The sequence below is a fragment of the Hyperoodon ampullatus genome (genome assembly GCF_949752795.1).
Source record: "Hyperoodon ampullatus genome assembly, chromosome: 5".
Taxonomy (NCBI): Eukaryota; Metazoa; Chordata; class Mammalia; order Artiodactyla; family Ziphiidae; genus Hyperoodon; species Hyperoodon ampullatus.
The window spans coordinates 98,361,281-98,376,453 of record NC_136918.1 but is presented as its reverse complement, the minus strand read 5'-3'; the positions used below and the strand labels follow the sequence as shown (position 1 = coordinate 98,376,453).

The window sequence follows — 15,173 nt, the reverse complement described above, 5'->3', positions numbered from 1 at the left end:
CACGGGCCCAGCCGCTCCGCGGCACATGGGATCCTCCCGGACCGGGGCACGAACCCGCGTCCCCTGCATCGGCAGGCGGACTCTCAACCACTGCGCCACCAGGGAAGCCCTGGATGGTTTTTTTTAAATCAAATGCTTTACCCAGTGTTTAGCTAGGTTTCAAACAAGCTATGCAAAACATTGTGACCCTTTATATCCTTGTTAGGAATTACTGCTTATGTGATTACCTGATTCAGTACTGAATGCCACTGTGTTGCTGGGTGGGCCTTCACCAAGTGGGTTTTTGGGTTTCACCTGGAACTCGTAGCTGTGAGGGGGGGGAAAGAAACAGAAAACAAAAATAATGTTCTTAAGTGGTAGGAAACAAACAATTTTCTTGTCATACCGACATTCTTCCTGATTCTGTTTTGAAATCATGACAGTGAATGGACATATGTTCTAGAAGAAGCTTCAGGAAAGAAAAATTCCTTTAATTCTACTGTTCAAACAGCTTGTCTAATTGTTTTCTAGAAGAAAAAGTTTAAGTTAATAAAAAAGATTGTTGTCTTAAAAACTCCAAATTAATAGAAATAGCTGGGCAGGTTGCTAATGGACATACAGGAAAAGAGGTATGTGATGGACCCAGGCTAATTCCAATAACAAGGAGCCTCAGTTTCCTTCAAATCTTTAGCTACTTCCTGGGAGTGCAGAATAAGTTCCTTTTTATTCCTTATTATCCCAACCCTGGGTATAGCCATAGACCTAGGCAATGTTCTTCACTGTGGGGTTTGAGCTACCCATGTCAGAATCACATGATAGAGCTACACTGGGGAAAGTTTGTTTAAAGTGCAGACTTCTTGTTCCATTCTAGCTACTGAATCCCTTTTTGAGGGGTTCCAGAGGTATTTATAATAAGTTCCTGAGGTGAATGCTGTGCCCACTGACATTTGAGAACTACTAGATAAGCTATGGGAGCAGATGTACATGAAAATATTTTGTTGCAAGAAGTTCCTGGTTATATCTCCTGGAACTTGGGTCTTCTGTGGATCATAGGAAGCCACAATATATTTCGAGTAGGGGCATGGTAGTGTCAGCTCATGAAGAGTATGGGCACAAAGACACTTTTCTCTCCTTCTATAAACTAGATTCTTATGGGCCAGGCCCTTAACCCTTTATGTTAAAAAAACAAAAGACAAAATAAGCCCATATCCCTTGTAGTTATGTTTGACTCTGTCCTTAAGAATTATGCACTAAATTACTATGCAACATATGACAAATTTCATCCGTAGAATACTCAAGCAGAGCAAACCCTTTTAAGTTCAAACTAGTAAAGCTATTTGCTGTTTGCCTGAAACTAAGAGTTCCTTTCAGTAGCAGACTTAGCAGGAAAGTAATTTTGAATGTAAAACCAGCTTGAGTCAGCTGATAGAATTGATTGAGTTTCAAAATTGTGAAAGACTTTTGGGAGATAATTCCTCTTTTTAAAAAGTTTGTAATTGACTAAGAGTGCAGAACACAAAAAATACTTTAGAAAAAAGTGAAAAACAGAAGGATGGCAGCTCTTAATTTGGTACAGAGGATACCAAGTGAGCAACAACAGAACTTTCTGGGGCTCAAGGAGTCAGATTTTTGACTATTGAGGTACTGCTGGAATCTATAAGGAAGACAGGTTCTAGCATTACAATGTGAACATTTTTTGAGTGCTTACTATGTACCAGATACCACATATGAAAAGTAATACAAACCCCAAGAGATAAGTATTTTCCTATTTTTCAGTTAAGAGCAATGACGCTTTTAACCATTGTACTCTTATTGTCTTTGCTTTTCCAAACTTCCAAACTTTGTGATATGGGGATTAAAACATGCAGGGTTTTCATTTATTTATTTTAAAAACTTTTTTTAACATCCTTATTGGAGTATAATTGCTTTACAGTGTTGTGTTAGTTTCTGCTTTATAACAAAGTGAAACAGCTATACACATACATATATCCCCATATCTCCTCCCTCTTGCGTCTCCCTCCCACCCTCCCTATCCCACCCCTCTAAGTGGTCACAAAGCACCGAGCTGATCTCCCTGTGCTATGTGGCTGCTTCCCACTAGCTATCTGTTTTAAATTTGGTAGTGTATATATGTCCATGCCACTCTCTCACTTCGTCCCAGCTTACCCTTTCCTCTCCCCGTGTCCTCAAGTCCATTCTCTAGTAGGTCTGCATCTTTATTCCTGTCCTGCCCCTAAGTTCTTCAGAACCTTTTTTTTTTTAGATTCCATATATATGTGTTAGCATATGGTATTTGTTTTTCTTTTTCTGAGTTACTTCACTCTGTATGACAGACTAGGTCCATCCACCTCACTACAAATAACTCAATTTCGTTTCTTTTTAGGGCTCAGTAATATTCCATTGTATATATGTGCCACATCTTTATCCATTCATATGTCAATGGACACTTAGGTTGCTTCCGTGTCCTGGCTATTGTAAATAACGCTGCAATGAACATTGTGGTACATGACTTTTTGAATTATGGTTTTCTCAGGGTATATGCCCAGTAGTGGGACTGTTGGGTCGTATGGTAGTTCTATTTTTAGTTCTTTAAGGAACCTCCATACTGTTCTCCATAGTGGCTGCATCAATTTACATTCCCACCAACAGTGCAAGAGGGTTTCTTTTTCTGCATACCCTCTCCAGCATTTATTGTTTGTAGATTTTTTTAATTAGTTAATTTATTTATTTTTGGCTGTGTTGGGTCTTCATTTCTGTGTGAGGGCCTTCTCTAGTTGTGGCAAGCGGAGGCCACTCTTCATCGCGGTGTGCCGGCCTCTCACTGTCGCGGCCTCTCTTGTTGCAGAGCACAGGCTCCAGATGCGCAGGCTCAGTAGTTGTGGCTCATGGGCCTAGTTGCTCTGTGGCATGTGGGATCTTCCCAGACCAGGGCTCGAACCCATGTCCCCTGCACTGGCAGCAGCTTCTCAACCACTGCGCCACCAGGGAAGCCCTGTTTGTAGATTTTTTTATGATGGCCATTCTGACTGGTGTGAGGTGATACCTCATTGTAGTTTTGATTTGCATTTCTCCAATGATTAGTGATGTTGAGCATCCTTTCATGTGTTTATTGGCAATCTGTATATCTTCTTTGGAGAAATGTCTATTTAGGTCTTCTGCCCATTTTTGGATTGGGTTGTTTTTTTTTGATATTGAGCTGCATGAGCTGCTTGTAAATCTTAGAGATTAATCCTTTGTCAGTTGCTTCGTTTGCAAATATTTTCTCCCATTCTGAGGGTTGTCTTTTCATCTTGTTTATGGTTTCCTTTGCTGTGCAAAAGCTTTTAAGTTTCACTAGGTCCCATTTTTGTATTTTTGTTTTTGTTTCCATTTCTCTAGGAGGTAGGTCAAAAAGGATCTTGCTGTGATTTATGTCATAGAATTAAAACATTCAGGGTTTTTAGAGTGAAAAACTGCACATGAAAGCATTTTGTAAACTAATCAACTGGTAGAAAGTGCCATTATCCTTTGCAATAAGACTGCTGATATAAAGCCACCCATCTCACTCATTTAAATAAATTGCCTATACATGGGGTGCTTTGGCATAGAATATTTTCCATAGATTAAATTCTAGCTCAGAGGCCTGATGAACTTATTAAAAAAAATGGTGAACTGAAAGTGGAAAAAGAAATCACAGGCACCTGGACTTGGATTTAAGCAGGCAATGCATTCCACATTCCAGGCCATTGCCAAAAAGCTCTGTGCTTTGGACAAGTTTGATTGCTGAAATTATTTCCATGTCTTTTTATTTCACAGTTATTTACACTTCAGCTATATTTGTAGAATGGCCACAAATATTGATAAGCTACTTTTGGGGATTGTTTTTTGTTTTTTTGGCCACCATTTTATGATACTTGACAAGTTTTGAAGAAATCATTTTAAATTAAGTTTAATTAACTGCATGAGAACTAAAAGGCACATATTTTTGGCTGATTAAACAGAAAATACATAACAGAATATATTTTAAAAGGCAAAAATCTTTCCCAAGAAGCACATTTTATCACAAGATTTATGACACTGTAGGTAGAAGAGAGTAATGTCTCAGAGAAAATATTGATTATACATAGGGAATAAGCATAGGATTTTAGCTGTGCAAAAATCCCATAGAGGAGAAGAAAGTTATTTAAAATAAAAAGTACAGAATAAATAAACCTTCAAATAGGATGTTTGGAAAATAAAGTTAAGGAAATTTTACAAATACTAGAAAAAATGAAAAATGAGAGAAAATATGGAAATGAGCAGATTTTTTCAGGGAATATAAAACTAGTAGGTTCTAGAAGAGAGAGGAGTGGAAAAGGAGGGTAGAAAATTATCCTAGAGAGTTTTTAAGTAATTTCCCAGAATTGAAAAACATGGGTTTCTAGATTTAAAAGTCCTAATATTTGCCCAGCAAGATGAAAAAAGAAAAAAGACTAAAGCAAACAAATTGCAAAATTTCAGAGTACTGGGATAAAGACAAGATCTTAAACGTTTCTGAGAAGAAAATAGGTCCTATTCAAAGGATGCAGAATTAGAATGACGTGACATCTCAGCAGCTCTAGAAGTTAGAAAATAATGGAACAATGCTTTCAAGCGTTCATTTTATCCTACAATCTATGTTTGGCTAAACAATAGTATCAGAATAAAACATGGATATTTTCAGACACGTAAGAACTCAAAAATGTTAACTTCTATAACCTTTCTTCAAGATGTGTTTCTCAAGAAATTCCAGAAAGCGAGTAAACAAGGAAGACATGGGATATAGGAATTAGGGGGATTCAACATAGGAGAGAAGCAAAAGATGATGGTGAGGGCTTCCTGAAGATGTTGCCATAAACAAACACAGGTAACAGATGACTTGAGCACTTGACCATTTGGAGAAACAGTCTAGACATGGATTTAATTAACAGAAGAAATAGCTAAAATAATTGAGAATGAGAGAGGCAGGACTAAGATGGTAACATAGGAAGCTCCTGAGCTCTCCTCCCCTCACAGACACATTGAATGCACAGCTGCACATAGAGCAATTCCCTCTGAAAGAGATCCAGAAACTAGCTGAGCAACTCCTATGCATTGGGGAAATGAGAGAATACCCCCATCAAAATGGGTAGCAAAGGCTGAGACACACTTGCCATAAATCCCATCCCTGACACAGCACCATATAATCAGGAGGGAACCCCTAACTCCCAACTTCTTCCTGAGGAGCAAAGGGTTTGTAACCCACATCTGCATCCCAGCTTTTAAGACTCTTACCTGAGGGATGGGTCCCCTAAACACCCAGCTCTGAAAGCCAATTGGGCTTGTGTTTATGAGACCCATAAGGATATAGCAAATCCACTTCACAAGTGCATGAGCACTCACTATGGCAGAGCAAAAGGGCACAATCTCCTATCAATATTTCTCTGAAAGGTGTGTGTTTATCTGCCAGTGTTAAAAGCTGCAACCTGAGGGTCAGGATTTTAATTTAGCAAGCTCTGGGGGCTGTGATCCTCCCTGGAGACCAGGAAAGCCATTGGATGCTCTTCCCACCTTCTCTCTCCAGCCTGCTCAAAGTTGCTACTATCTGCCTGGAAGGAGGTTGTAAACATGTCTGTGCCCTAGTTTTTACAGCTTCCATCCAAAGGGATGAGTCCTTGGATCACCTGGCTCTGATAGCCAATGGGTTACTTAGCCATCCATGAGTCCCACAGGACTGTGGCAAAGAAGCAGTTTTTAACTAACTGCCCCCCAGGGCTCAGCACAGAGGAAGCAGGCAAAAATGCCCATCTTCCTATCTCTCCCTGAAAGGGGTTTATATGCATCTTTTAAAAGCTGACACCTGAGGGTGAAGCTTTTAGTTTTAGCACATGTTTAGGGGTTGGCTGTGATCCTCCCCAGCGACAGGGAAGTTGGCATACACCTTCCCTGCCCTCTTCCTTCAGCCTGCTACAACAATAAAACCAAGCCACTAGTATTTCCCTGGAAGGGGCTTGTACAAATGGCTGACACCCCAGCTTTTGCAGCTGCTGCCCAAGGAATAGGTCTCCATATTGCCTGTCTCTGAGAGCCAGTGGGCTTGTGTTCACAAATTCCACAGGACTAGCAAACAAAAAGCAGTTTTTAATAGATGCAGGAGCACACTTCCCTACCCTACCTCCCTGCCCTAACTATATCCTGGGCCCAGCAGGCAAAAACAGCCATCTCCTAGTGTTTCCCTTGAGAAATGGAATATTTCCTGCCATATCAGTAAACAAAGGATGTCACACTCATCAGCAATTGCAGCCCTCCAGTGTGAGCCCTGAGGGAACTCAGGAAGGAAAGAATACCTGCCATCTAGCAGCCACCAGACTGCAGCCACTCCCTACAGTGAGCCCTGAGGAAACTCAGGATGTAAAAACACTGGCCCCAGATATCTGAGGTGCATATCAAAGGAATGATTTCAGTAAGCCTAGACTCTTGCATCTTCCCATACATAGAAAAGCTAAATTCCTTAACTTGGGATATCTGGTTTTCTTTAACAGTAATCTTTTGATGTTCTGACTACCTGCTCTTTGTTGCAAAACTATCCTGGTTACCCCCTCGCCTCTGCAGAGCAGTTCTCCCAGGGTTACTTGAGATGCTGCCTTCCAGGCTTGAAGTCCTAAAAATGCCCACCAAATAAAATATAACTCTCAACTTTTAGGTTGTGAATATTTTTTAAGTCAACACCCTGGAAGCGGCTTAACTACATAATTTCCCACCTGCTGCCTAGGGCCCAGCTTATAATCAGCCTGCATGTAGATGCTGACTGTGTTCCTCCCCTTTGGGACACTCATGAGTTTTGGCATACCCCCAACTACCAGGAGCCACTAAGAACAAAGAAAGTTGCTTGGACAATCTTAGAGGTTTGGGAAACAAGTACGAGCTCGGGTTGGGCTGATTCAAGAGGTTCATTTCCTACCTGAAACCATTCTATTGAGACTGGGAGAGGTGGCTGTTTTATCTAATGTGCAGAAACCAAACACAGAGAATCAAGGAAAATGAAGAAACAAGAATATGTTCCAAACAAAAGAACAAGAAAAATCTCTAGAAACAGATCTTAGTGAAATGGACAAGTGATTTACCTGATAAAGAGTTCAAAATAAGTCATTAAGATGCTTACCAAGGTCAGGAGAACAATGCGTAAACAAAGTACAAAGGGATAGAAAATATAAAAAAGTGCCAAACCAGAAAACACCAGAGTTAAGAATATAATAGTTGACCTGAAAACTTCATTAGAGGAGTTCAACAGCAGACTAGATGAGTGGAAGAAAGGGTCAGTGGATGCAGAGATGGGGCAGTGAAATTCACCCAATCAGAGGAGCAATGAAAAAGATAGCTTAAGAGATGTATGGGACACCATCAAATGGATCAACATATGCATTATATGAGTCCCAGAATGGGGAGAGGGAAAGAAAGGGGGCAGAAAGCTTATTCAAAGAAATAACAGCTGAAAACTTTCCTAACCAGGGTAAAGAAACAGACATCCAGATACAGGAAGGCCAGAGAGTTCCAAATGGAATCCAAAGAGGTCCACACCATGAGACCCACATTAACTTTAAGAGATCCACATTAATGATAATTAAATTGTCAAAAGTTAAAGACAAGGAAAGAATCTTAAAAGCAGCAGGGGAAAAGCAACTTGTTGTGTACAAGGGAGCTCCCATAGCAATATCAGCAGATTTTTCAGCAGAAACTTTCAAGCCAGAAGGGACCAGCAGATATATTCAAAGTGCTGAAATTTAAAAAAAAGAAAAAATTCTCAGCAAAGTTGCTCTTCAGAATTGAAGGCGAGATAAAGAGTTTCCCAGACAAACAAAAGCTGAAAGAGTTCACCGCCACTACATCAGCCTTACAAGAAATGTTAAAGAGAGTTCTTCAAACAGAAACAAAAGGATGCTAATTAGTAACAGGAAAACATGAAAGTATAAAACTCAATGGTAAAAGTAAATACACAGTTAACATTCGGAATACTCTAATGTTGAAACTGTGATGGGTAAATCACTTCTGAGAGTTAAAAGACAAAAATATTACAATAACTAACTATAATAATTTGTTAATGGATATACAGTGTAAAAATGTAAATTGTGGCATAAAAACAAAATGGGGAGAAGAGTGTAAAAAAGTAGAGCTTTTGTGTGTTTGAAGTTGGCATCAACTTAAAATAGACTTATATGACGTTTTATGTAAACCTCATGGTAACTACAAAGTAATAACCAATGATCGATATACACACACAAAAAAGAGAAGAGAATCACAGCATAACACTACAGAAATTCATCAAATCACGAAGAGAGGAAGAAAGGAACAAAGGAACTATAAAACAACCAGAAAATAGTGAACAAAATAGCAATAGTAAGTCCATATCTATCAATAATTATTTTAAATGTAAATGGACCAAACTCTAATTAAAAGACATATAGTGGCTGAATGGATTAAGAAACCAAGACCCATCTAATTCTCCGAAAAGAGACTGACTCCAGCTTTAAGGACACACATAGACTGAAAGAGAAGGGATGGAAAAGATATTCCATGCAAATGGAAACCAAAAGACAGCAGGGATACCTACATTTATATAAGACAAAATAGACTTTAAGCCAAAGATTGTGATAGGACACAAAAAGGTCATTATATAATGATAAAGGGGTCAGTTCATCAAGAGGATATAACATCTGTAAACGTGTACACAACATAGGAGGACCTTAGTATATAAAGCAAATATTAACAGGTCTGCGGAAGAAATAGCACTACAGTAATAGCAGGGAACTTCAGTGCCATGCTTTCAACAATGTATATATAGAACATCCATACAGAAAATTAATAAGGAGACACTGGACTTAACATAATGTTAAAGCAGATGGACCTAAAGGACATATAAAGAACATTCCATCCAACAGCAACAGAATACACTTTCTTCTGAAGAGCACATGAAACTTTCTTCAGGATAAGTCATCTGTCAGGCTGCAAAACAAGCCTTAATAAATTTAAGAAAATGGAAATCATATAAAGTGTATTTTCTAACCACAATGGTAAGAAAAGAGAAATCAGTTAAAAGAAGAAATTGGAAATTTCACAAATATGTGGAGATTAAACAACAAACATGCTACTGAACAACGAATGGGTCAAAGAAAAAAAATCAAGAGTAATCAAAATAGATCTTGAGCCAAAGGAAAATGGAAAGACAACATACCAAAATTTTGGAATGTCTCAAAAGCAATTCCAAGAGGGAAATTTATAGAAATAAATGCCTACATTAAGAAAAAAGAAAGATATCAAATAAGCAACCTAATTTTACACCTCAAGGAATAAGAGAAGAAAAAACTAAGCCCAAAGTTAGTAGAAGGAAGGAAATAACAAAGATCAGAGCAGAAGTAAAAGAAATAGGGACCCAAAAACAATACAAAAGATCAACAAAACTAAGAGCTGGTTTTTCATAAAGATAAATAAAACTGACAAACCTTTAGCTACAATAACTAAGAAAAAGAACTCAAATAAAATTAGAAAATCAGAAATAAAAGGAGACATTACAACTGGTGCTACAGAAATACAAGGGATCATAAGAGACTACTATGAACAATTATACACCAACAGATTGGATAACCTAGAAGAAATGTATAAATTCTTAGAAACATACAACCTACCAAGACTAAATCATGAAGAAATAGATAATTTGAATAGACTAATTACTAGGAAGGAGATTGGGTCAGTAATCAAAAACTTCCCAACAAACAAAAGCCCAGGACCAGATGGTTTTACCAGTGAAATCTAGCAAACATTTAAAGAAGAATTAACACCAATCCTTCTCAAAGTCTTCCTATAAATTGAAGGGGAGGGGGGAACTCCCAAACTCATTTTCTGAGGCCAGCATTACCCTGATACCAAAGCCAGACAAGGACACTACAAGAAAAGAAAATTATAATCCAATATTCCTGATGAAACATAGATGCAAAAATCCTCAACAAAATATTAGCAAACTGAGTTCAACAATACATTAGAAGGATCATAAACCATGATCAAGTGGGATTCATTCCAAGAATGCAAAGATGGTTCAACAGCCACAAATCAATCAATGTGATATACATATTAACAAAATGAGGAATAAAAATCTATATAACCTATATGAACTCAATAGATTCAGAAAAAGCATTTGACAAAATTCAACATTCTTTCTTGATAAAAACTCAACACACTTGGTACAGAGGAAATGCACCTCAACATAATAAAGGCTTACATGACAAGCCCATTGAGCTAACATCATATTCAATGATGAAATGCTGGAAGCTTTTCCTCTAAGATCAGGAATAAGACAAGAATGCCCACTCTCACCACTTTTATTCAACATAGCACTGGAAGCTATTAGTCAAGAGAAGGAAATTAAAAGACACCCAGATTGGAAAGGAAGAAGTAAAATTTCTATTTGCAGATGATGACATGACATTATATATAGAAAACCCTAAACAGTCCACCAAAAAGCTGCTAGAACTAATACATTTGGTAAAGTTGCAGGATACAATATTAATATATAGAAATCTGTTGGTTTTCTATATACTGAAAACAAACTATCAGAAAGAGAAATTAAGCAAACATTTTACATTTACAATAGCCTCAAAATTTACAATAGCCTCGAAAATAATAAAATACTTAGGAATAATTTTAAGGAGATGAAAGATCTGTACACTGAAACCTTTAAGACATTGATGAAAGAAATTGAAGAAACACAAATAAAATGAAAGATATTCCACATTCATGGATTGAAAGGATTAATATTGTTAAACTGTTAGTACTACCCCAAGTGATCTACAGTTTCAATGCAATCCATATCAAAATTCCAATGGCATTTTTCACAGAAATAGAAAAAACATTTCTAAGACTCATATGGAATCACAAAAGACCCTGAGTAGGCAAAGCTGGAGGCCTCACATGTCCTGATTTCAAACTATATTACAAAGCAATAGTAATCAAAACAGTATGGCATGGGCATAAATAAAGACATAGATCAATGGAACAGAACAGATAGCCCATACATAAACCTACATATATATGGTCAATTAATTTATGACAAAGGAGCCAAGGATTCACAATGGGGAAAGGCTAGTCCCTTGAATAAATGGTGTTGGGAAAACTGGATCGCCTCAGGCAAAAGAATGAAACTGGACCCCTATTGTATACCATAAATAAAAATCAACTCAAAATGATTCAAACATTGAACATGAAACCTGAAATCATAAAACTCCTCAAAGAAAAAATAGGTGGTAAGCTCCTTGATATCAGCCTTGGCAATAATTTTTGGATCTGACTCCAAAAGCAAAGGCAACAAAAGCAAAAATAAATAAGTGGGACTACATCAAACTGAAAATCTTCTGCACAGCAGAGGGAAAGATCAGCAAAATGAAAAGACAACCTATAGAATGGGAGAAAATATTTGCAAATCATATATCTGATAAGTGGTTAATATCCAAAATATATAAGGAACTCACACAACTCAATAGCAAATAACCCAATTAAGAAATGGGTAAAGGACCTGAAAAGACACTTTTCAAAAGAAGACATACAAATAGCCAATAGGTACATGAAAGAATGCTCAACATCATTAATCATCAGAGAAATGGAAATCAAAACCCCAATGAGATATTACCTCACACCTGTTAGGATGTCTATTATCTAAAAGACAAGAGAGAGCAAATGCTGGTGAGGATGTGGAGTAAAGGAACCCTTGTGCACTGCTGGTAGGAATGTAAGCTGGCACAGTCACTCCGGGGAACAGTATGGAGGTTCCTCAAGAAATTAAAACTAGAACTACCATATGATCCAGTAATCCCACCTCTGGGTGTATATCCAAGGAAATGAAATCATTATCTTGAAAAGATATCTGTATTCCTATGTTCATAGCAGCATTATTCACTCTAGGCAAGGTATGGAAACAACTTAAGTGTCCATTGACAGAAGAATCGATAAAGAAATTATGATGTGTATACACACACACACACACACAAACACACATACAGTTGACCCTTGAACAATGTGGGGGGTTACAGGTGCCAACCCCCCAAGCAGGTGAAAATCTGAGTATTGCTATCTCTGCCTCAAAAATGGAGGAATTGATAAATGACTCACCCAAGGGCAAGAAGCTGAAATAGTTTGGATAGAATCAGGACTCAAACCCTAATTCTTTTGATTCTGCATATTATGATCTCTACTCAAACACAAACTTTAGTTAAAGATCTGTAAAATGAAAATACACGTACTGTATTTATTGAAAAAAATCCACATGTAAGTGGACCCATGCAGTTAGCAAACCTATGTTGTTCAAGGGTCAACTGTATGTATGTATGTGTATACACACACACACAATGGAGTGTTATTCAGCCTTAAAAATGAAGTAAATCCTGTCACTTGCGATAACATGAATGAAACTGGAGGACATTATGCTAAGTGAAATAAGCCAGGCAGAGAAAGACAAATAGTTCATGGTATCACTTATATGTGGATCTTTAAAAAAAACTGTCAAACTCATAGAAACGGAGAGAGTAGAAAAGTGACTGCAAGGGCTGGGGTAAATAGACGTTGGTAAAAGAGTACCAACTTCAGTTGTAAGATGAATAGGATCTGAGGAACTAATGAATAACATGGTGACTATAGTTGAAACACTGTACTGTATAATTGAAATTTGCCAAGAGATTATAATTTAAATGTTCTCACCAATTAAAAAATAGTAAATATATGATGTAATAGATATATTAATTAATTCAGGGGGAATCCTTTCATAATGTATATGTATATCAAGTCATGTACGCTTTAAGTATCTTATAATTTTTTTCATCAATTATACCTTAATAAAGCTGAAAAAAAGAACAAAATTATTGAAAATTGTTGCTTCTGGCAAATGGAATTTAGGAATAGGAACGAACTGCTTTGTAGTATTTGAGCTTTAAAACCATGTACATGTTCTTCTGATAAAAATGAAAATTAAATTTAAAAAGCTATTTCTAAGACCTACTTCATCAAAATGAATATCTAAGTGGAGTACAGTCCAGGTGACAGCTGCAGTCAAGCCTTTGGGCCTTGTAGAGGACAAGCCAAATGAATCACACCCCTGGCAGAAGCCATGCCTGGTTTTGCCCGGATAGGTATGGATCCAAACAAAAACAATTTTCCTGGCTGCCCTATCAGAAGGCAGCATGGCTCTGTGGTTAAGGCCATGGGTTTTGGAGCCAGAAAGAGTTGGGTTCACAGCTGCACTCATGTGTAACTTTAAGGTAAGTAACTTAAGCTCTCTGAGCCTCAATTTCCTCAAGTATAAAGATGAGGATAATAATGGTATTTATGAGGTTACTATTAATTATAGTAATTATAACCTCATAGGGGTATTAAAGTATCTGTGAGTTTCTTATGAGGATTAAATGAGATGATACATGTAAAAGCAAGGTACCAGGCACATAGTAAGTCATTATAAATATTCTCTAGTATTCTATCTCTAAAGAATTTTTTTAAAGGTGCTTCTATTCTTGGGGAATTTGACACACACTGCCATAGAACTCTCAAGGCAGAACTGTTCTATGTCCACATACTTGCTTTGTGTTTGTAAAGGTTATAAGAAGGGCATCTGTGGTTCATGGGCAAAACTGACAGAGACAGGGAAGCTCCAACCTGCGGGATTTAGCTTGAGGTAAACCTCCAGGTCTGGTTAGGGCAGACACTTCTCCCCGCCTCCCCTTCCTTTGCTCCTCTCTATAACGATTTTCCTCTATTTTTACCCATAACATACAGCTGAAGTATAGTTTTCATTACTTGATAAACTTAACAAAAGCTCATAAACCTCAAGCAACCACTTTTTATATAGAAAGGTCCCCCCGTAGCTCTTTGTTGGTTTGAATTTTGTTAGCTGATTGGCCCCTAGTGTCATCTTGAAATATTTGGGCCCCATTCAGGTTGGGTTTCAGTCAGAGGGAAAGGGAAGAGGGGAAAAGGAAAAAAAAAAAAAGTAAGGAGCAGTGGAATAGGGAAATCAAATCACCCAGTTCTCCAAGGACACTGCAGGGTTATGGAAAGCATTTCTGGATACCTGCCATGTGCAGGCATTGTGCTGGCCTGGGAATACAGATGAGAAGCAAAGGGCAGAGCTGCAGAGATACTTCGAGGACAAAATAAGCCTAAATCGGACAGAAGGGAGAGGAGCAGGGCATCAGCAGGCATCAGGGATCATTAATTAGCTGCCCAGTAGGTCCTTAGGGACATTTCTTTTCTCTCCCATTTCTGTGGGGGGACACACAAATTCCAGATCTGGGCTGCACTCTAATTCTGTAGTGTTGCTATGAGTATCTTGCACCCCCTCCCTAGATACTGAGGAGTTCAAAGTGAAAAGTAATAAAAAGCAGCCGCATAGCACAGGGAGATCAGCTCGGTGCTCTGTGACCACCTAGAGGGGTGGGATACGGAGGGTGGGAGGGAGATGCAAGAGGGAGGGGTTATGGGGACATATGTATACATAGAGCTGATTCACTTTGTTATACAGCAGAAGCTAACACAACAATGTAAAGCAATTATGCTCCAATAAAGATGTTTAAAAAAAAGAATATGGCGATATGAAAAGAAGAATTGCTCTTTTTAGGGACTAGTGGAGTTCCGCGCTCTTAGCTGTTCTTTTGCCTGATGAAAAGTTGCAAACCTGAGCAATCAACTCAATTTCTTCCTTCTTTAATGAGGAAGCAATTATTCTTCTGCTGCTCAGACCTACAATAAAACTAAATAAAATGCCCAATGCTCTGGCAGCTTATTTTATTCCTTTCTACAAAGCTTATGAGAAGAGATATTGAAAGTTAATACAGACCGCAGAGACCAGAATTTCACAAAAACCATATAAATAAGGGCATAATGGCCATTCCACATACCTGGTTTGCTCAATCAGATTTATAGTATACAAGAAGTTGCTGCCTCTATTCCAGTTTATTTTTAGTGCCAAGGTTTTATTAAGTCAAACAACATAAACCAACGGTCCCAAACTATCTTTGCCGTCAGCTACAGGAAACTTTGGTAGGTTTTAGTCTTAGAGGAAGAACTGTTCTCCAGAATCCTCCCAAGCCACAGCCGACAGTAGAAGTACTTGAGCAGGCTAAGTAAACTTGATTTATCTTAATTCTCAGACAGAGTGCCTTTTCCATAGGAAATCGCTAGACCACATG

At 38.1% G+C, this 15,173-nt stretch overlaps 1 protein-coding gene across 3 annotated transcripts in view; it reads right to left on the bottom strand.

Moving 5' to 3' along the window:
* Positions 1–15,173, bottom strand: part of ABI3BP (ABI family member 3 binding protein) — a gene marked incomplete at both ends in the record, with an annotated part of 249,712 nt that overhangs the window by 4,528 nt on the left and 230,011 nt on the right. For all 3 annotated transcript variants that reach the window (XM_079704665.1, XM_079704666.1, XM_079704667.1), the window contains one exon: positions 228–307. In XM_079704665.1, coding sequence (XP_079560791.1) covers positions 228–307 — 80 coding nt within the window. The remainder of the gene's footprint in view (positions 1–227; positions 308–15,173) is intronic.